Consider the following 24,063-nt stretch of genomic DNA (forward strand, 5'->3'; position numbering starts at 1 on the left):
GGCTACTGTACCGCTTGGCATGGCAGATTTCTTGTCTTCATCTGAATTTTTCTGCCCCACAACCTCATGACAGATTACAATTTATAATGTGTGTCTACGGGTGACTGACAAATAACTTTAACATTCCCTGAATTTCTACTGGGCATACTAAAGTTAAAGTATCTGTCTAGTGAAAATCTCACTTAAAAGTGTATATTATGTTAACTTATACTCATAATGTTGTTGACTCGTCCTATACTTGTATTTGTGGCCAAAGCATAAATTGGAGAGAAAAAGCTAAAAAAAAAAAAAAAAAAATTAAACTTGTATGTCAAACTGGGACCAGTTTCCCAAAAGCATCTTAAGGCTACGTTCATTGTTACAGGTCTACTGCATGAATATTTTTAATGACTGGTATACACATTATGTCGTTGGGGTACGCCCACACCATTCCAACACATAAAAGCTGCTTTTAAACATACTTAAAACATTTTTGGAAGGAAAACAATTTCATGCATATTGTAATAAATTATAGGTCATATTTAACAGAAATCTGGAAACACTGGACAGTTACTTTAAAGACAGTGTTTTCAGGAAGCAAGTAATCTCTTCCCACAGCCACTGTATCTCTGAGACTGGGGGTGGTGGAGACCAGCAAGACTATAGTATATGTAACACATACTGGGTGAGGAACACATGATGATCACGTAAGCATTCCTCTACTGCTGGTTATCTGAAATGTACCCTGTCTGTTGCTGAAACAGAGAGATGTACAGTAGAGATAGTGTGCTGGGTCATCTTTATCTGTGGCCAGTGTCTTTTGATTGCCACATTCATGTAGGTGGGCTTGCCTAGCCTGGTCCCAGATCTGTTTGTGTGTCTTGCCAACTCTAAGGCTATGGCCATTGTCCTTACTTTGGGACCAGTCTTATGCATATCGATGTCAATTTTGACCTAATGGTGACTTACAGTTTCTATGTTATCATGGTTCTCTCATATCATCTGTGCTGGGTGTACCAAAACGTAACAGACATGCAGTCTACTAGCAGTATCCTGATGTGGGTAGAGTCGCATTTGTTATTTCTTTGGAACACAGGGGCCCTTCAAGGTCTCTGGTCTCAGAGATAAATTATATGATTATAATGTATTATAATTTATTACAGTTTTAAATGTTCACATTTTAATCCCTCGAGCATGTTTAAATGTAGCCTACATTCTATCATATGTTCTGTTACTGTGCCCTCTAGGAGGTGACAGTCACTGTGATGTATATTTAGTTCAGTCATGAGGTGTGTGTGCGGATGTGTTTAACTATACTTATGGGGACCAGAATAGTAAACAAACAAAAATTGACCAACTGGAGACATTTTTAGTCCCCGCAAGGTCAAATGTTATTTCTAGAGGGTTAAGGTTAGAATTAGGGTTAGGAGCTAGGGTTAGGAATAGGTTAGGGGTGAGGGAAAATAAGATTTTGAATGGGACTGAATTGTGTGTCCCCACAAGGTCAGTTATACAAGACTGTGTGTGTGTGTGTGTGTGTGTGTGTGTGTGTGTGTGTGTGTGTGTGTGTGTGTGTGTGAGAGAGAGATTCGGGGGCAGGGCTATGGGGCAGTGTCCTTATAAAGCCAGTGGCCTTACCATTCTCTCTTGAGAAACAGGGTAGCGGCCAATCTACCCTTTTCCTTTCCTTCCTTAGTGCCACCACCTAGTTGGTGTGGAGCCCTGTGGACACCATGTCACATACAAGCATGGATCCAACCAAGATGGGCATCGGCCGGTCTATAGCCGTGCTGACGTCTGGTGGTGATGCCCAAGGTAAGAAGGGTTGGTGACGTCAGAGAGGCAGTTTGTGTGTGTGCCTGTAACTGTTTGTGTGCCTGTAACTGTGTGTGTAGGTTTTTGTGTGTGGTGTGTGTCAGTGTTAGTACTGCAATAGTCTGGGTTTGACTGTGAGGATCTCCAGCTCTGTAGGTGATATCAAATCATCTCAGTTTATATTAACTCAACACCCCGAGTTGAATTATTGAGTTCGGGCTGGAGTTATCTCTGAAGAACATCCAAAGCAAGCTAAAAGCAGCCAAAGAAGGGTTGGGCGACTGAGCGATCAGTTATGCCAGTTAGATTCTGGAATTATGTGTCTTCATGGCCACTTAGTCCCAGATGCCAGGTGTCAGGAGTTGATGAATGTCTTTAGCTTTTAGGTTTTAACTTCACTGTGGTGGGCAGGGCAGTGAGGACGATGTGATGAGTACAGCGTGATAGCTTTCCTGTACCCTTAGAGCCACGGGACTTTTTAAGCTGACACCCGATACAGATAACTTAACTACCCAACTTGACCAGGATCTGAAATTGGCAATATCTACACAAACATTGTTGACCTGCATCTTTCCCTAGCAGAGTATACTTCTTATCTTGAAGTTGCATAACTTATGCTTCAAATTTCTGTACTACTCCATGATTGTTGAGAGACAAAAAAAGTAGAGTAAAGTGAGACTGTAGTTTACTGGCAATGTCATATAACTACATTTGAGTAGTGCTGACTGTTTATACTTTAAATTCACAGAATACCTTAGCTGGCCCACCAGTAAATATCATTACATTGTATTTATTTGGACAGATCGCTACTAAGTTGTTGCAAGAGACATTGCCAGTGCAGCTAGGTATAGGGTGTAGTGGTTATAAAACAATATATATTATGACTGATGTTTGTCTAGCTGTTGTATCATCATTGTAAATAAGAATTTGTTCTTTAACTGACTTGCCTAGTTAAATAAAGGTTAAATCAATTTAAAAATTAAAAACATTGCTAGATAGATGATTCCAAATGTGTCCCATAACCTTTTCTCAAACCCGCTGTTATCTCCTGCCTATTCCCCGTCCGTCTCCCCCTCTAATTTGGTGTTAATTTTAGACCCTCTGACCTTTTTTTGTGGAAAGTCATGGTATGGAGGCTATGGCCACGCTCTTCTCTCAGCTGCTCTACTGTAACAAGAGACGGTCCCGTACCATGCTTGTCTACCAACCAACCAATCACAACACGCACCCACACATCTTGGCCTTTAGTGTTCTGAACATGGAGAGAAGATAGAGTACAGTCTACAGATATGTTTACAGACATGACACCTCTCTATTCCAATTCTGAAAATAAGTTCATGAGCCATTTTGGATGTGTCAGCCGGATGTTGTATCCAAAATACTCTGAGCACAAAACACAAATATCAAGGGACTTGATACCCATATGTCAATGCTTGATACACATAAAATATATGTGTATAAAGCATCGATAAATGTGTATCAAGCCACTTATGGGCTATAAAAGTCATATTAATGTGTTTGATGACAATGTTGAAATTCAAATGTAAACTTGATTTAGTCTTAATGTTAGTATTCGTTAAACGGGTTGTTTTACGCCTTAACTACTGTACTGCCACTGTGAGATGTGGCCCTTTGTATGTCACAGTTTGGCTTTGACAAGCTGCTCGTTATTGTGCATTGCACTTTACTGAAAGCCTGCAGGTGTAAGACTTTCTAACTTGTTATAAGCATGTATAAGCCTTCAGTCAATCCTGTAAACCCATGTTTGTCTGTCTATCTGTGACTATCAGGTATGAACGCAGCTGTGAGGGCCACAGTCAGAGTTGGTATCTACACCGGAGCCAAGGTCTACTTTGTTCATGAGGTAAAGTCATACAGTAGAATGATAGAATCACAGTTCTGTTATCCAAGTTTATTCACTTGATAATGTGTTGCCTGTCATTGCTGATCACCCATAGAGTCCTCTACCTCTATAGTCCTCTACGATCCATTCTATCCCGATTACCATTGTGATTTATCTGACTGAAGTTTTAAGAAATACCCCCAAAAATGGATTCTATCACAACCCACATTGAGAGAGAAGTTGTGTGGCTGCAGTAGCATGGTGTTTCCCATTTCAGAAGATAATGGAGTTTGTATTTGTGTGCATGATGTGTGCAGGGTTACCAGGGTCTGGTGGATGGAGGAGACAACATCAAACTGGCCACCTGGGAGAGTGTGTCCATGATGCTGCAACTGGTGAGTCCTGTTATCACACACTCACAAGCACTGATGCCAATACAGTACACAACTGTCATAAGCTGCCATTGTCTAGAGAGGGCATTACAGGAAATGAATGGCAAGAAACCAAGAGTACTGGTGTATTTTAATATTAGAGACGGATACAAACACACAACCAAAAGTGTTCATAGATGGATAGATGATGTCTACTGTAACTAAGGGAGAGCAGGGGCCGGCTCAAGTAATACAAGCTGACATCCACGTACACAGGGTGTTTTAAGTTGAGTTTGGATGTGACCAGACACCATGGAAAGATCCCAGCAGGGTGTGATTACAGAGCTGCCTCTCTTTAATGACAGCCTGACATATTCTCAGTGCTCAAACCGACCTAGAGTTGAGCTGCAGACGAGATGCAAGATTCACATGCATCACTAAAGATCACATTTCACGTTTAGAAAAGTTAAAAAAACACTGTTGTTTCGGCCATCTGGGTCTTCAATGATTTTTAACAGGCTCCACCAAATTGCAGTCCACAACTTTGTCCATTATTTCTTGTAATTCTATGAGTCTCTCTCTACCAGGGTGGCACGGTCATCGGCAGTGCCCGCTGCATGGACTTCAGAGCCAGGGAGGGCCGCATGAAGGCTGCCCTGAACCTGGTCAAGCTGGGCATCACCAACCTGTGTGTGATTGGGGGTGACGGTAGCTTGACCGGAGCTAACCAGTTCAGGAAGGAGTGGGCCAGTCTGCTGGTCGACCTGGTCAAAGCCGGTAAGACTGAGCCCCCAAACCCTGGGAACCATAGGAAAGCCCTAAGAACTTTGAGTGTATTGCAGACATGGGTTCAAACAGTATTTGTTTTCTTCCAAAATTCTTTGAGCATTTGATTGAGTCTGCCTGGAGTGCCAGATTGGCAAGTTTGCACTTTTTAGGCTATTCCATTGGTTCCATGGTGCCATGAAAACTCAGTCAAGCACAATGAAAGTATTTGAAAGAAAACATACAGTTAAAGTCTGAAGTTTACATACAGTTAGGTTGGAGTCATTAAAACTCGTTTTTCAACCACTCCACAAATTTCTTGTTAATAAACTATAGTTTTGGCAAGTCGGTTAGGACATCTACTTTGTGCGTGACACAAGTAATTGTTTACAGACAGATTATTTCACTTATAATTCACTGTATCACAATTCTAGTGGGTTAGAGGTTTACATACACTAAGTTCACTGTGCCTTTAAACAGCTTGGAAAATTCCAGAAAAGGATGTCATGGCTTTAGAAGCTTCTGATAGGCTAATTGACATCATTTGAGTCAATTGGAGGTGTACCTGTGGATGTATTTCAAGGCCTACCTTCAAACTCAGTGCCTCTTCGCTTGACATCATGGGAAAATCAAAAGAAATCAGCCAAGACCTTAGAAAAACAATTGTAGACCTCCACAAGTCTGGTTCATCCTTGGGAGCAATTTCCAAATGCCTGAAGGTACCACATTCATCTGTACAACCAAAGTACGCAAGTATAAACACCACGGGACCACGCAGCCGTAATACAGCTCAGGAAGGAGACGCGTTCTGTCTCCTAGAGATGAACGTACTTTGGTGCGAAAAGTGCAAATCAATCCCAGAACAACAGCAAAGGACCTTGTGAAGATGCTGGAGGAAACAGGTACAAAATAATCTATATCCACAGTAAAACGAGTCCTGTATTGATGTAACAGTGTAGGTTCCGTCCCTCTCTTCGCCCCAACCCGGGCTCGAACCAGGGACCCTTGCACACATCAACAACTGACACCCACGAAGCACCGTTACCCATCGCGCCACAAAAGCCGCGGCCCTTGCAACGCAAGGGGAAACCCTACTTCAAGTCTCAGAGCGAGTGACGTCACTGATTGAAATGCTATTAGCGCGCACCACCGCTAACTAACTAGCCATTTCACATCGGTTACATTGACATAACCTGAAAGGCCGCTCAGCAAGGAAGAAGCCACTGCTCTAAAACCGCCATAAAAAATCCATACTAGGTTTGCAACTGCACATGGGGACAAAGATCGTACTTTTTGGAGAAATGTCCTCTGGTCTGATGAAACAAAAATAGAACTGTTTGGCCATAATGACCATCGTTATGTTTGGAGGAAAAAGGGGGAGGCTTGCAAGCCGACGAACACCATCCCAACCATGAAGTACGGGGGTGGCAGCATCATGTTGTGGGGGTGCTTTGCTGCAGGAGGGACTGGTGCACTTCACAAAATAGATGGCATCATGAGGTAGGAAAATTATGTGGATATATTGAAGCAACATCTCAAGACATCAGTCAGGAAGTTAAAGCTTGGTCGCAATGGGTCTTCCAAATGGATAATGACCCCAAGCATACTTCCAAAGTTGTGGCAAAATGGCTTAAGGACAACAAAGTCAAGGTATTGGAGTGACCATCACAAACCCTGACCTCATCCTTAGAAAATGTGTGGGCAGAACTGAAAAAGCGTGTGCGAGCAAGGAGGCCTGCAATCCTGACTCAGTTACACCAGCTCTGTCAGGAGGAATGGGCCAAAATTCACCCAACTTATTGTGGGAAGCTTGTGGAAGGCTACCCGAAACGTTTGACCCAAGTTAAACAATTTAAAGGCAATGATACCAAATACTAATTGAGTGAATGTAAACTTCTGACCCACTGGGAATGTGATGAAAGAAATAAAAGCTGAAATAAATCATTCTCTCTACTATTATTCTGACATTTCACATTCTTAAAATAAAAGTGGTGATCCTAACTGACCTAAGACAGGGAAATTTTACTAGGATTAAATGTCAGGAATTGTGAAAAACTGAGTTTAAATGTATTTGGCTAAGGTGTATGTAAACTTCCGACTTCAACTGTATACTATTTAAGCCAAGGTCTGGTTACATTGGTGGAACGGCTGCTGAATATGACTGACAGTGTATGACTGACTACTATGTTACCATGGTTGCTCTCCAGGTAAAATTACAGATGACGAGGCCCGGAAATCGTCCCACCTGAACATTGTAGGCATGGTGGGTTCTATCGACAATGACTTCTGTGGGACAGACATGACCATCGGGACTGACTCTGCTCTGCACCGCATCATAGAGGTGGTGGATGCCATCACCACTACCGCACAGAGGTGAGGAGAGGTCATCACTGTCACGCAAATTTGCAACTGTGCGCACACAATGGGCTTAATTAATGTAAGTAACAACTTCGACACACTCCATAAACGGCAGCCTGACACACACGCATGCACAATCTAGTGCTGAGCTTTTTAAAGGTTGGTTCGGTTTCAGTTGGATTATAAAAAAAGAATCATGGTTTTCCATTTCCATTTCAATCATTTTTTTAAAGACTAAATGCATAATGATATAATGACATTAAAATGATTTTAGAGCTTTTTCAATTGCTAAAACATCGAAAATATTCCATTGTCTCTGTCAGGTCCATTGGGTATAAATCAATAGAAAAATAGGAAATTACTATGAAATAATGAAATATTTCAGTTGTGTATATTACTTAGTTTTTATTTGATGACTTAATTTTTTGTATTCCTTATAGTCATCCTCTCATCTCTGCTAAGGCAGTAGCAGCCAGCCAGCCAGCCAGACATCCATCTAACGTTATCTCTGTACTGTTTTTAGTCATCCTATTTATGCTGCAGAGCTGTCTGACTAAATCATTTGAACTGTTATTCAAAGTAGATAAGCCAAGGCATACTTTCACGAACTGTCTCTATCCCTCTCATTGTTCTGTTGTGTACGTTCCTCTCGCATGCGGTCTGTGTGTATCTAACCTAATTTAGCAGGCATAAGAGTGTATCTGTCTCTGTTCAAGCCGGAAGGAACAGGGGCAATGGATTATGGTCATTGTAGTTAATTACCATGTTTCTGCACTGAACTAGGTTGAGTATTTGCTTAATGAAAATTACAACTCCCTTCAGCCCAGCATCTCACATAGTTCTTGACTTGATTTCTTTAGTAAATGATTTGATTTCTCTCTAGAGCAAACGACACTGTTGGGCTCACAAAAAAAAACAGAACTAAATGGAATTCAAGTACTTGAACCTACACTACAGGTCAAAAGTTTTAGAACTACTCACTCAAGGGTTTTTCTTTATTTTCTAAATTGTAGAATAATAGTGAAGACATCAAAACTATGAAATAACACATATGGAATCATGTAGTAACCAAAAAAGTGTTAAACAAAGCATATTTTATATTTGATGTTCTTCAAATAGTCACCCTTTGCCTTGATGACAGCTTTGCACACTCTTGGCATTCTATCAACCAGCTTCACCTGTCTTGAAGGAGTTCCCACATATGCTGAGCACTCGTTGGCTGCTTTTCCTTCACTCTGCAGTCCGACTCATCCCAAACCATCTCAATTGGGTTGAGGTTGGGTGATTGTGGAGACCAGGTCATCTGATGCAGCACTCCATCACTCTCCTTCTTGGTAAAATAGCCCTTAAACAGCCTGGAGGTGTGTTGGGTCATTGTCCTGCTGAAAAACAAATTATAGTCCCACTAAGCGCAAACCAGATGGGATGGCGTATCGCTGCAGAATGCAGTGGTAGCCATGCTGGTTAAGTGCGCCTTGAATTCTAAATAAATGAGAAATGTCCATTGGTCGTGTTTATTGGCCCAAGCAAGTCTCTTCTTATTATTGGTGTCCTTTACTAGTGGTTTCTCTTCAGGAATTCAAACATGAAGGCTTGTTTCACACAGTCTCCTGTGAACAGTTGATGTTGAGATGTGTCTGTTACTTGAACTCTGTGAAACATTTATTTGGGCTGCAAGTTCTGAGGCTTGTAACTCTAATGAATGTATTCTCTGCAGCAGAGGTAACTCTGGGTCTTCCATTCCTGTGGTGATCCTCATGAGAGACAGTTTCATCATAGTGCTTGATGGTTTATGTGACTGCACTTGAAGAAACTTTCAAAGTTCTTGAAGTTTTCCGTATTGACTGACCTTCATGTCTTAAAGTAATGATGGACTGTCGTTTCTCTTTGCTTATTTGAGCTGTTCTTGCCATAATATTACATTTACATTTTAGTCATTTAGCAGACGCTCTTATCCAGAGCGACTTACAGTAGTGAATGCATACAGTTCATATATATTTTTTTTCTTCTCCCCCCCCTTGGGAAACGAACCCACAACCCTGGTGTTGCAAACACCATGCTCTACCAACTGAGCCACACGGGACCAGTGTAATATGGACTTGGTCTTTTATCACATAGGGAAATCTTCTGTTTTACCCCCCTATCTTGTAACAACACAACTGATTGGCTCAAACGCATTAAGAAGGAAAGAAATTCCACAAATTAACTTTTAACAAGGCACACCTGTTAATTGAAATGTATTCCAGGTGACTACCTCATGAAGCTGGTTGAGAGAATGCCAAGAGTGTGCAAAGCTGTCATCAAGGAAAAGGGTGGCTATTTGAAGAATCTCAAATATAAAATATATTTTGATTTGTTTAACACTTTTTTGATCACTACATGATTCAATATGTATTATTTCATAGTTTTGATGTGTTCACTATTATTCTCCAACGTAGAAAATAGTAAAAATAAAGAAAACGCTTTTGAATGAGTAGGTGTTCAAAAACGTTTATTCTTATGTCTGTCAGTTGTTTAATAACAAATAAATGTTGGTTAATCACTCAGCACTATGTCGCTCACACACCCTGTTTCAGTTTTCTCCTCTGAACCTGGTTTATAACAAGATGGTTATTCTGTTGTTCTCTGCAGTCACCAGAGGACCTTCATCCTGGAGGTGATGGGTAGACACTGTGGCTACCTGGCCCTGGTGACTGCTCTAGCCTGCGGTGCTGACTGGGTGTTCATCCCAGAGATGCCCCCAGATGAGGGATGGGAGGGGCATCTGTGCAGAAGACTGGCTGATGTAGGTTTACATGCACAGACAGACAGACTTCTGACCTGAAAGATTCCTTTATCCATATTGAATGACTTTTTAAACACACCACATTACAACATCATTTTTAATCCCACTCATCGGTTTCCATCGTTGGTACCTAATCATCAAGCTGACATCTTGTGTCTTTGGTCTCTGACAGCAAAGAGCCAGAGGATCTCGTCTGAATGTGATTATTGTGGCTGAGGGTGCTATGGACAGAGATGGAAACCCCATTAGCTCTGAAGACATCAAGAAGGCAAGCTCTCCCTCATATTACTGGACCTCACAGCTGAAATTAGTTTGTTTGCTTGTTATTTTAGGACCTCTTTTAGCGTTGCTTCATCCACCAACCGGCTCACTCTCTTGGAACGAGGTTACTTCAAATCAAAGTTAATTGGTCACGTACACAGATTTGCAGGTGTTTTTAACAGCTGCAGCGAAATGCTTACGTTACTAGCTCCAAAAGTGCAGTAGAATGTCTCGCAACTACAATACAATTCCTGCAACAAGAAAAATCTAAACAAGAAATAACAATCCAGATATATAGCTATATTAGAGTGAGCATGTGTGAGAATCCAGAATATAAATCCGTGATGTGTATAGATGGTATATAATTTGGAAAAGGAAATGGTACGTACAGTAATAGTATTAGGATGAGAACAGTGCCTTCGGAAAGTATTCAGACCCCTTGACTTTTTCCACATTTTGTTACGTTACAGCCTTATTCTAAAATTGATTAAATTGTTTTTTTCCCCTCAATCAACACACAATACCCCATAATGACAAAGCAAAAACTGTTTTTTTAGAAAAAGGAAATATCACATTTACATAAGTATTTACCCTTTACTCAGTACTTTGTTGAAGCACCTTTGGCAGCGATTACAGCCTCGAGTCTTCTTGGGTATAACACTACAAGCTTGGCACACCTGTATTTGGGGAGTTTCTCCCATTCTTCTCTGCAGATCCTCTCAAGCTCTGTCAGGTTGGATGGGGAGTGTCACTGCACAGCTATTTTCAAGTCTCTCCTGTCGTGACCTGACTTACATTAACGTGATGACCGTTATATATCGAATCAACTAACTATAATTGTCATCTGATTTAAATTAATCATGTAACAATTAACTTATTAGGAATTTGGGGCACCACGGGAAAAGTTGTTTAACGAGTTACCATCTCCCGAATTAAATTCTAAAGATATATAGATATCTCTTACATCAATAACTTAATAATCATTACCTCATATCAGTCTCATTCTGAACGTCGCCAACCTCTTGAATCCGCAAGAACCCCAGCCTTTTCTGATCATTCAATACTACACCAGTTGATTTAATTATTTATTTACTAACTAACTAAATAATAACACAGAATACACATATTAAAGGCCCTAGTGGACTGACATGATATGACGCCTTGTTACATAAAGAGAGGAGGAGACAAAGAGAGACAACACTTACATTTGGAAGTACATTTGGAAACTATGCTCACAATAATTTGAATAATTAGCACCCTAACCACCGCCCATTTGGATAAGAAATGCAATGTACATATTTACGCGTAGATGTCTTTGTTTGTCCTCTCTCTGTTGAACCAATCAACCCTTCTATGGGGACGGGGTAGTTGTAGTTCACGCTTTGGTGTAAGGCTTGGCTTGTCCACCAGAGGTCACAATGTCCTTCTTAGTTGTAGAGCTTCTCTGGTAGTGGAGGGTTCAAATAGAACAGACGAAGATGCACCAGTGATTGTCTGAGATGGGATTTCTTCCTTCCCACCTCGTGTCTTTAGTTAAAGTTGTAGGACCACTTTTACATGCACAGCTGCAGACTGTGAATGTTTCTGTTCTTGTAGCGAAGTTCATCTTCTCCCCTTGTCTGTTTTTCAGAGTTTCCAACCACTCCTGTTGGAAAGGTGGTTCCATCACTGATATGCTCTTCTGACCTCATCAGGGGCGTGGCTAAGTTAATGTGCAACGGACATGAAAAAATATTCTCATTAGAAAACCAAAATCACATTCATATCTTAACAAAAATAGTTTCATCAATCTTCATATTGTATTAACATCATATTGGATGGAAACTTGAAAGCTAGAATGTGTTTCCTTCCTAAGTTACAGTATTTTCGTTATATAGTTTGGAAAGCAATAAGACAGGATTATTCTTTGGTCCATAGTGATCTAATCTTAACATTCGTATCCTATATTGTTCCAAATTTCACTCTTTGGGTGTTATAGTTTTGCCGTCAAAATCTACTCTCTAACAAAGTCATTCCAATCTTGCTACTAGAGAGTCAGAAGGAGAGTTCTCTCTCACTTGATTTACGACAGGGTGTGAAAGTGTCATAAAACTGGCCAAGCCCCCCCGGCTATCTGTCGGGCATTTGCCAAGCTGATCTGAGGCCTTCGATCCTAGACCAGGAGAGTCATGACATTCCAGAGATGTTCGATCAGGTTCAAGTCTGGGCTCTGGCTGGGCCACTCAGTGACATTCAGAGACTTGTCCCAAAGCCACTCCTGTGTTGTCTTGGCTGTGTGCTTAAGGTCGTTGTCCTGTTGGAAGATGAACCTTTGCCCCAATCTGAGGTCCTGAGCACTCTGGAGCAGGTTTTTATCAAGGATCTCTCTGTACTTTGCTCCGTTCATCTTTCCCTCGATCCTGACTAGTCTCCCAGTCCCTGCCGCTGAGGAGTGGCTTCCGTCTGGCCACTCTACCATAAAGGCCTGACTGGTGGAGTGCTGCAGAGATGGTTGTCCTTCTGGAAGGTTCTCCCATCTCCACAGAGGAAATCGGGAGCTCTGACATAGTGACCATCGAGTTCTTGGTTACCTCCCTGACCAATGCTCTTCTCCCTCGATTGCTCAGTTTGGCCAGGCGACCAGCTCTAGGAAGAGTCTTGGGGGTTCCAAACCTCTTCCATTTAAGAATGATGGAGGCCACTGTGTTCTTGGGAACTTTCAATGCTGCAGAAATGTTTTTCTACCCTTCCCCAGATCTGTGCCTTGACACAATCCTGTCTCGGAGCTTTACAGACAATTCCTTTGACCTCATGGCTTGGTTTTTGCTCTGACATACACTGTCAACTATGGGACCTTTTATAAACAGGTGTGTGCCTTTCCAAATCATGTCCAATCAACTGAATTTACCACACGTGGACTCCAATCAAGTAGAAGCATCTCAAGGATGATCAATGGAAACTGGATGCACCTGAGCTCAATTTTGAGTCTCATAGCAAAGGGTCTGAATACTCATGTAAATAAGGTATTTCTGTTTTTTATTTTTAATACATTTGCAAAAATGTGATATCTGTTTTCACTTTATCTTTATGGGGTGTTGTTTATGATTTTTCTTTATTTCAACAATTTTAGAATAAGGCTGTAACGTAACAAAATGTGGAAAAGGTTAAGGGGTCTGAATACTTTCCGAATGCACTGTACATACACAGTGAGTAAACAACAGTATATAAACAGAATATGAGGTGACCAGCGTTCAATGACTCTATACATGAGGCATTAGTCTCACGGTGCAGGGCTGAGTGTCTGGCAGGTAGCCAGCTAGTGATGGCTGTTCAACAGTCTGATGGCCTGGTATAGAAGCAGTTTCTCGGTCTCTGGTCCCGGCTCTGATGCACCTGTACCGTCTCTGTCTGCTAGGTGGTAGCAGAGTAAACATACCGTGGCTTGAGTGTCAGAGGTCCTTAATGATCTTTTTGGGCAGGCAGCGTGCCCCCCGGTGATGTGTTTGGCTGACCGCACCACCCTCTAGAGAGCCATGTGGTTGAAGGTGGTGCAGTTGCCGTACCAGGCCGTGTTGCAGCCCGACAGAATGCTCTCAATGGTGCATCTGTCGAAGTTTGTGAAGGGCTAGGTGTGTGAACGTTTGAACGAAATTGGGATCCTTAACGTTAAGAAAAATTCCTAACCGGAAAACAATGTTTTTAATTACAATTTTTACATAGATGCAGAAAATAAACGGCATAGTGGGTCAATTTCTGCAGCAACTAAGAGTGTTCAGGTCCTCAGTGATGTGCACGCCAAGGAACTTGAAGCTTTTGACCCTCTCCACTGCGGGGCCTGTCGATGTGGATGGCTTTTCCTGGTACCACTCCGCCAGGGCTCTAACCTCCTCCCCTGTAGGCTGTCTCATTGTTGTTGGTAATCAGGCCTACCACTAATGTCGTCAGCAAACTTGATGATTTGAGTTGGAGTCGTGCGAAGCCATGCAGTCATGGGTGAACAGGGAGTATAGGAGGGGTCTGGGCACACACCTCTGTTGGGCCCCTGTGTTGAGGATCAGCATGGCATAGGTGTTGTTGCCTAGCCTCACCACCTGGGGTCGGTACTTCAGGAAGTCTAGGACCCTGTTGCACAGGGCGGAGTTCAGACCCAGGGCCCTGAGCATAGTGTTGAGCTTGGAGGGCACTATGGTGTTGAAGGCAGCGCTGTAGTCGATGCACAGCATTCTCACATAGGTATCCCTTTTGTCCAGGTGGGATAGGGCAGTGTGCTGTGCAACGGCGATTGCGTCGTCCGCAGATCTGTTGGGGCGGTATGCAAATTGTAGTGGGTCTAGGGTGTTGGGTAAGGTGGAGTTGATATGATCCTTGACTAGCCTTTTAAAGCACTTCATGATGACAGAGGTGAGTGCTACAGGGTGATAGTTATTTAGTTCAATTACCCTAGCTTGCTTGGGTACAGGAACAATGGTGGATATCTTGAAGCAAGTGGGGACAAAAGACTGGGATAGGGAGAGGTTGAATATGTCCGTAAACACTCCAGCATCAAGAAGGCAACACACACACATACAAAAAGATGGCTTTGAAAACAACTGGAAGACACACAAGATGCTAGCCCACAACAACCCTCCAGATACCAAGGGGGGACAACAGCTACACAATTAACACATTCAATTACTTAAAAGACTATAAAACTGACAGAACAATGTGTCAGCATATTTTAGCCCACAATAGGGCCGATTTCCCAAATAATACCTCAGAGTTAAAGTGCTAAGGTTCTACTGCAGTGTTGAATACGGTTAAACTGCCGGTTGCTAACAGCTCTTTGTGTGTGCTTCTTACATTTGTAGCTGGTGGAGAAGAATTTGGGCTTTGACACCCGTACCACTGTCCTGGGACACGTGCAGAGAGGCGGCACTCCCTCAGCCTTCGACAGAATCCTGGTAGGTCTCTCTGTCTCTGTGGGTATGAACATGTCTAAATGTGTGACCTGTGTGTTCTCCCTCCTCCCCATGGCAGCAGGATGGGTGTGGAGGTGGTCATGGTGATGTCACACCGTGATGTGTGTGTCTAACCCTGGTGTGTGTTCTCCCCTAGGGCAGCAGGATGGGTGTGGAGGCTGTGATGGCCCTGTTGGAGGCCACTCCAGAGACCCCGGCCTGTGTGGTCAGTCTGTCCGGTAACCAGGCCGTCAGGCTGCCCCTCATGGAGTGTGTCCAAGTGGTCAGTATCAGTCACTGAGCCACATCAAATGTTGTATGTGTGCCATTCAAATGGGTTCATCATAGATCTGAGCACTTTTGCCGTTAAATTTCAACAAGAATTCAATTGACTACTAAAGGGTTTTGATTATTATATGGCAGAGAAAAACATTGACATGGACCGAGACGGCAGATGATTCAACTTCTATGTAAATCTGCATTAATGATCTCTCGCCCCCCCCCCCCCCCCCCCCCCCCCCAGACTAAGGATGTGACCACTGCCATGGCTGAGAAGAGATGGGAGGATGCAATCAAGCTCAGAGGAAAGTAAGAACACTACCCTACTTTTACCACTCTTACAATGGCTTCACTATTACTGAAACTACTCACTCGGATGTCACATATGAACTTTATCACAGTCTACTAACACATCACTGTTTTGTTGGCCGTGTCCAGGAGCTTTGAAAACAACTGGAACACATACAAGATGCTGGCCCACATCAACCCTCCAGATACCAAGGTGGGGAGCAACGGCTACACAATGAACACATGAGTTTTGTTAAATTAGTTGAGACTCTAGCGCTGACAGAAATGTGTCACCATTCTCTTCTTGTCACCTCTCCTCTCTACCTCTCCTCCTCTTCAGAGCAACATTAACGTGGCTATAGTAAACATTGGTGCTCCGTGTGCTGGTATGAACGCTGCCGTGCGTTCTGCAGTGAGGATCGGCATCATTCAGGGACACAACATGTTGGCCGTTCATGACGGGTTCGAGGGTCTCGCTCAAGGAAAGGTATATACACCCTATGCGCTACACATTGCGTACTAGGCAGAGCCCATTCCTCTCAGCCAAAACTCCCTTTTGTCCATGCAACATCTAAAAGGCTCAACTGATCCTAGATCAACACTCTTGGATGCTTTGTGAGTACAGATCCAGGTCATCTCTTATCTAAATATAGAATAAGTGTGGCCTGGTACCAGAAGAGGCTGGCAGGAGGAGCTATAGGAGGACGGTATCAAACATGGAAACCACACATTTGACTCCGTTCCATGTATTCCATTCTAGTCATTACAATGAGCCCGTTCTCCTATATCTCCTCCCAGCAGCCTCCTTTGCCTGGTACAGTAACTCTTGTCCAGTGAATCTGGAAACCTCACTTCCTTGACCCCTTGACTTTGTTGTCTTCCACAGATCGAGCCTATCACCTGGACTGGAGTGTCAGGCTGGACTGGAAAGGGGGGCTCTGAGTTGGGCACCAAGAGGTACTACTCAGAATGATTATTAGGATGCAGGATGAATACAGTGCAATAGTTTGTGTTGTCAGCAGGAGTGGAACTGAGGGGCACACAAAACTCATTTTGAAATGTAAAATCATTTTTGGGGCAGTGATATGGTAAATCACTGATATTTCACACAACTAACTAAATCGTCCTTTATTTGAAGAGTCCTTCCTTCTGAGTACATTGAGGAAATCAGCTTGACTATCGCTAAGTTCAATATCCACTCTCTGGTGATTATTGGAGGGTTCGAGGTAAGAGTCAGAAGATTATCTCATCACATGCATGTCTTCTTTAATGTGTGGTTGTCTTCCAATCACCAGTCAATTTTCTAAACGTAGGTAAGTCATCCTGGATGAGAGAATTTGATAAATGACTAAAATGTAAATGTAATGTCTATGTGGAATCTCACATGTAACTACAAAAGACACATAAGCCCGGTACCTCAGTAGTGTAACCCCTGCTGCTCTTGTCCCTCCTCTCGCCTCTCCTTCCCTCCTCTTTTTCCTCTCCTCTCTCCTCCTGTCCCCTCTCCCAGGCGTACATGGGTGGTCTGGAGCTGGTGCAGGGCAGAGATAAGTATGAAGAGCTGTGCATTCCCATGGTGGTCATCCCCGCCACTGTCTCCAACAACGTCCCCGGCTCAGACTTCAGTATCGGCGCTGACACAGCCCTCAACACCATCACCTCGGTCAGTACTGTAATACATCAACACCATCGCCTTGTTCAGTACTGTAATACATCAACACCATCGCCTTGTTCAGTACTGTAATACATCAACACCATCGCCTCGGTCGGTACTGTAATACATCAACACCATCGCCTCGGTCGGTACTGTAATACATCAACACCATCGCCTCGGTCGGTACTGTAATACATCAACACCATCGCCTTGTTCGGTACTGTAATACATCAACACCATCGCCTTGGTCGGTACTGTAATACATCAACACCATCGCCTCGGTCGGTACTGTAATACATCAACACCATCGCCTCGGTCGGTACTGTAATACATCAACACCATCGCCTCGGTCGGTACTGTAATACATCAACACCATCGCCTCGGTCGGTACTGTAATACATCAACACCATCGCCTCGGTCGGTACTGTAATACATCAACACCATCGCCTCGGTCGGTACTATAATACATCAACACCATCGCCTCGGTCGGTACTGTAATACATCAACACCATCGCCTCGGTCGGTACTGTAATACATCAACACCATCGCCTCGGTCGGCACTGTAATACATCAACACCATCGCCTCGGTCGGTACTGTAATACATCAACACCATCGCCTCGGTCGGTACTGTAATACATCAACACCATCGCCTCGGTCGGTACTGTAATACATCAACACCATCGCCTCGGTCGGCACTGTAATACATCAACACCATCGCCTCGGTCAGCACTGTAATACATCAACACCATCACCACGATCAGAAATGTAACATATCAACACCATCACCGTGGTCAGTACCGTAATACATCAACACCATAAGTAACACCAACACCTGGGTCATGTTCAGTAGGGTGAAAATGTTTTAAACTGGAACAGAGAGGTGCTGCTGTAACTGAAATTGTCCCATAAAAACAAAGACGTTAATGGCCCAGCTCAATAACAGTTAGAGCACATGGTCTACTCTAAACCATAACCTCCATATTCTGAATGTGAGCATTGAGTGGTTGGAAATCCTGCTCATCAGCTCCTGCGCTCCATTTGAAATAGGCTACATGTCATGTTAACCGCATATAAACAGTCTAAATAGGTCAGGAGCCTAAGAAGGAACGAAAATGAATTATTTAGGCTATAGTATTTCAATTATTTCAATTATCTCTAGCCTACAAAGAAAAACATTGAAGCATTTGCGAGTGCAACAGTAGGCTGGTAGGGACATAAAGCGCTCAGCATTTAAACAACATTTCGTTGTTTTAAATCATTATAGTCTATAAATTACGCATATAGGCTTTGACTTACTTAGAATGAAATACAAATTAAATGAAAAATGACTTATTATTGCCTTTTGAATTCATTTTTAGAAACACGAGTTTGGCCAGTCTGTGGTTTCAGGCTCATGCGATGTTGCCTGGAGAACAGTCCAGCAGTAAAGAATATCCTCTCTACACTTGCAGAGCCACTGGGGATGATAAACACCCTTTTGGCCTCTTTTTGCCAGGCTAGGCAGAGATGCAGAGTTTATTTTTTATTTTTCTATAGGTAGGCCTAAAAGTTTTTAGGCAAAATAACCCGATCAAAACGGAAAGCTCATTAAACGTGGGAACATGCCAGGCCTATTGGGCCAAAATCAATTATGGCCAATTGTATAGAAAATAGAACAAAAATGAACGAAACGTTTAAGAGATCAGATTTTTCGTTTAGAAATACTTTGCTACAATGACCACCTTAGTTATCTATCGGCTTCGTTCCTTTCTTTTAGCATGTGCACGTAGTAAGTACACCATCATGTTTTCAGTATACACGTCTTTTCAGATTCCACTAAGATTCTTTAGTTGTGGACCCTACATCACCGCACTCCCTCTCTTGCTCTTGGTCCTCATCTTTGTAAGTCACCTTGATTTAGCACCTGTGTGTTTTATCAGTTTCTTTATGAAAATATTTAGCGAACTCCATGACAGTGGATAAAGCAAGGGGCTATAGCAGCACACAAGTAGACTACGAGTTAATGCTGGCACGGGCATACCCTGAGCTCGTGAAGTGAGCGCTACTTGGAGCGAAATTGGAGCGGGCGAGAAGGCTCCACGCTCCAGTGACAAATTGGGCACGTTCCGCTCCTCACTCCGCTCCAGCTCCGCTCAGCTCACATACTCTGATGCTGTAAAACTGTCAGTCTCCCCCTTACCCCGTCTCCTCTCTATTCCCTGTCCCCTCAGACCTGTGACAGGATCAAGCAGTCAGCAGCAGGCACCAAGCGTCGTGTGTTTATCATTGAGACCGCGGGAGGGTACTGTGGTTACCTGGCTACCATGGCAGGTCTGGCTGCTGGGGCTGATGCTGCATACATCTATGAGGACAAATTTGGTATTAGAGACCTGGAGGTGAGCTGAAGCAGGATACACACTTTCTTGCAGATCTCTCTCTCTCTCTTTGTCTCTATCATGACATAGAGAGCTTTAGACACATACATAGACTACACCAGTCTGTCAGCTTGTGAAAATCTTTGGTCCAGTTTCCCGGACACAGATTAAGCTTAGTCATGGACACTAATTCCTGGAGAGGCGCTGTCAGTGGAGAATCTTCATTGAACATGCTTTCTAGTCCAGGACTAGGCTTAAGTTTCTCCTCTATATAAAAGTATACATGGTACATACCGGCCTCTATATACTTTACATGGTACAAATGTGTGCTGACCGACTGGCTCTGGTTTACAGATGAATGTAGAGCATCTCGTGCAGAAGATGAAGACAGACGTGAAGAGAGGTTTGATTCTCAGGTGGGGTTCATTCAAGCACTCATTCATTCATTTCATGATCTACCATGCTTGTACCTTTTCCAAAACCCCAAAACTGCCATACCACTTCAACAGTGTATATACACATTACATTCATGTTTAGATCTCATCGGTACACCTTTTGATTATTCCTCTGTGTGTCAGGAATGAGAACTGCAATGCCAACTACACCACAGACTTTATCTTCGCCCTCTACTCTGAGGAGGGCAAGGGCATCTTTGACTGCCGCAAGAACGTCCTGGGACACATGCAACAGGTCTGTTAACAGTGACAAGGCTGCATCCCCAAATGGCACCCTATTAGAAATAGTCGAAGAGTGTCCCTAATATTATAGTTTTACCAGAACATACAGCACGTCGACTTCAGATGCAGTAATACAACCTTCCCTCTCCCCAGGGAGGCACCCCAACACCTTTCGACAGGAACTTTGGCACCAAGATGGGCTCCAAGGCTGTTTTGTGGATAACAGAGAAACTCAAGGAGGTCTATAGACACGGTAAGACAGACAGGCTTGTGGGATGTCTCCAAATAGCCCATGTGTCTTAGTGGCAATTGTAATGTACACATACGTAGCAGATAGGACGTAAAAAAATAAATGTGTCCATTGATAATACATTTTGTGTCCGTTGTATCCCTTGCTTTAATCTCGGAAACCCAGAACTAAAATCTGCTCGATGCTCGATTAAGTTCTGGGGGCAGACGTCTTAGAAAATATACTAGAATGAGGAGCTGAAGCAGGACGGTAGCTCCACCCCCCTCTCACTGCATATTTCGGGCAAGTCTATGGGCCAAATGTCCCCTCTTCCGAAATTCGAAAGCCTGTGAAATCGTGATTTGTCCAAATGATCAGTGATGTAGAAAATCTGCCAGACACACGCTACGATACCATCCTCTGTTACGTGCGTTTGTCCACGTGAGATTACCCCTGCTTTTACCTCCCAAATTCATATACTTGGTTTTAAATCTCTGTCTCTGTGACAGTTAATCTTCTTCTCCTGTTCTCCAGGTCGTATCTTCGCTAACACCCCTGACTCTGCCTGTGTGCTGGGCATGAAGAAGAGAGCACTGACCTTCCAGCCTCTTGCTGAGCTGAAGGAACAGACAGACTTTGTGTAAGATCCTTTAAATCATATACATTTAAATATATATATATATATATATATATATATGACGCATAACTTGAAAATAAGTGGCAGTTGCTGATTATTCTATAATAGTATTTGCCATTTAGCAGACACACAACTGAGCTACAAAGGACCACTTTTTATTTTGGCCATGTCCAGACATGAACCCTAGCACCTGTATCACCATATTGCTATCCAATCCTCTCAGATCTCCACAAGTGTCTAGGGGTAAGAGCTAGTGGTTGTTCCTGGACAGGGCCAAAATCTCCCTAACATTCCTATTAAGGCTTCTCTACCCCCCTCTGCTGTCCTGTCCAGGCACCGCATCCCCAAAACATCGTGGTGGCTGAAACTGAGGCCAATCATGAAGATCCTTGCTAAATACAACATCAGCCTGGACACATCTGAGCATGCCCACATGGAGCATGTTATCAAGAAGAGGGTGTCGATGCACTGATGAAGAAGGCATCTCCTCCCATGAAACACGAGGAGGAAGAGTAATTGTTCTAAGTTACATGTATGTCAGTGGAGGGCTGGTGGGAGGAGCTATAGGAGGATGGGCTCATTGTAATGACAGGAATGGAATTAATGGAACAGTATCAAACGCAAATATATGGAAACCACATGTTTGACTCCATTCCCTTTTTTCCATTCCAGCCACTACAATGAGCAGTCCACCTATAGCTCCTCAAACCAGTCGCCTCTGATGTATGTCTATATCAGGGTTCTCCAACAGGTCAATTGGAGCAGCCCACCAAATAGTAATGAAAAATACATGCACTTACCAAACTGTTTAAAGTCAGTCTTGTGTGTTCATTTCATCACTGTTTTGATTGTGACTGTCCCGTTGCGCTCTTTTTGCGAGAAGTGTGGGGGGACTCGTCTTGATGAATCAATGTCAGATGTTTGTTTTCACCGAATCTCCGTTTGGATATTTGGTAACAATTAGACTGGGAAAATGTTAGCTAAATTGAGGTGAGTGCTCGTGATCATCTTTATTCAAGTTTGCTCATATTCGCTGATTAGAACATTTTGCTAGTACGTTATGTAGCCTAACAAGTGTATTTTGCTCTTCACACGGTAGTAGCCTGTCCAACACCCGACCTAATGCCTGTGACTTGACTGATAAATCAATATGGTTTTGTTTCACTGAATTTCTGTCTGTGTATTGCTTAATTGATCTCTGGCTGGGCAAGTGGAGGTGGTGGTTCATTTTATTTGTTAGCTCATCCATCACTGATCAGAAACATTTAGCAAGCAACAATATAGCCTGAATAATGTGTATTATTTTTGCTCGACCCACCTCGTAGTAGCCTTGTATAATCAATCCATCAAGCTGTGAGCGCGCGTTGTCTTAACTTAGCCTACTAAAATATAATCAATCATTCATGTCATTAATGCTTTTAAATACAATCAAGCATTTTATTATTATTATTATTATGTAGGACTAAAAGACTGGGCCGACCGCGGTTGGATTCGGGCTGAGAATGAGAACTCTGCAGACTGTCAAGTATCACACGCCAAGCTTCCGGTTACTATCCAATCAAATCCACATTACCCCTAGTTAGTCACAACTGGCTTAAAACCCAAACGTGTCAATACATTTCCGGCAATATTGCCCCTGTATGTCTATGTGGTGTGCGCGTTTGCCTTATCATTCACTTCGTATACCAGTTAGCGGAAATAACAATTGTCTCCTCGGTAGACAGACTTACCCCCAAACTTTCTCATTTTAATGTCAACTGCAAACCAGGCTTACCTGGCAGAATTATATCATGATTATTTGTCTCAATTGGGTTGGGTTTTGTTCTGCAAACTGTTATGACATATGCAGTGGCAAAAACATCGCTAAACCAGCACGTTCCTCTGTCGCAAAATTTGCATTTAAAGTGGTATTACACTCAAATCAGAATTCGTTTTTTTTCCAGCCCGAAAAAATGGTCTTCTGATGTGATTTAAGCATTGACATTGATTCAGAACATAAAATTGCATTGTTTCTCTATGAATAATTGTAATGTTTAGTTCCCAAACCACAAAAAAATAAAAGAGAAAACAGAATTAGGGAAAATACAAGGATTTCCAAGCTAGGAAAGCAATTATGATTAGCTCACATGTTTCATGATTTAACAGTAGCTCTCATGCTAGAAAAGGTTGGAGACCCCTGGTCTATATGGAGGAGGAAGAGGTGGATGAAGAGGAAGAGTAATTTTTTTTATGTTACATGTATGTCTGTTTTGCATGTATGTTTTTGGTTTAATGAATCATCTGATTCATAAACTAAACAAGAGCTACATTCGTCCTTACTGTTGTCTTCTTTTTGGACTTACATATCCTCTTCTTTTTGATCTTCTCAAACATTTTTCCTTGCACTTTTTCATTTCTCAATCAGTGAACCCTGTGTGTGCTGCCCTGATCTGGGAACCAGTTTGACTGCTTCAAGAATTAAACACGTTACAATTTTGGCTCTTCTGATTTACTTTGTGCATGATTTACAGCTCACTAATTGTCATGTATTTCCTCTAAAATACAAATAAATGCATTGTCAAGATGTAAGAATCATAACCTAATCTTTTTTTTTTAAAACTGGTTAAATGCTTATTGCTTAAGTGAAGTACTGGCTTGCAGTCACCTCGCGAAAGTGATAACTCTTTCGGGCATTCGTAAGCTAAATGTTATGCAAAATGTGATGTTATGCATAGGAAAGACATCCAAAGTTGCAAATGTTCTCACTTCTTCTCGAGCAAACTTGTCAAACGCTTGACCTCCCTCCAATACACAGACAAAACGTCTGGACTGTTTCTTCATCACCCCTGACTACTGTCACATTGGTATCTTC

General features: G+C 42.7%; 1 protein-coding gene across 1 annotated transcript; it reads left to right on the top strand.

Moving 5' to 3' along the window:
- Positions 1-1,609: 1,609 nt before the first annotated feature.
- Positions 1,610-23,689, top strand: LOC115167791 (ATP-dependent 6-phosphofructokinase, muscle type). The gene is made up of 21 exons (XM_029722395.1): positions 1,610-1,794; positions 3,585-3,658; positions 3,955-4,032; positions 4,596-4,785; positions 6,981-7,146; positions 9,763-9,916; positions 10,089-10,184; positions 15,004-15,096; positions 15,251-15,376; positions 15,617-15,681; positions 15,811-15,874; positions 16,001-16,147; positions 16,547-16,617; positions 16,799-16,886; positions 17,171-17,323; positions 19,526-19,690; positions 20,024-20,085; positions 20,248-20,359; positions 20,500-20,599; positions 21,110-21,215; positions 21,546-23,689. The coding sequence occupies exons 1-21, from the start codon at positions 1,713-1,715 to the stop codon at positions 21,682-21,684; spliced, it is 2,331 nt and encodes a 776-aa protein (XP_029578255.1). The 5' UTR covers positions 1,610-1,712; the 3' UTR covers positions 21,685-23,689.
- Positions 23,690-24,063: the final 374 nt, after the last annotated feature.

Source organism: Salmo trutta, chromosome 30, assembly GCF_901001165.1.
Source record: "Salmo trutta chromosome 30, fSalTru1.1, whole genome shotgun sequence".
NCBI lineage: Eukaryota > Metazoa > Chordata > Actinopteri > Salmoniformes > Salmonidae > Salmo > Salmo trutta.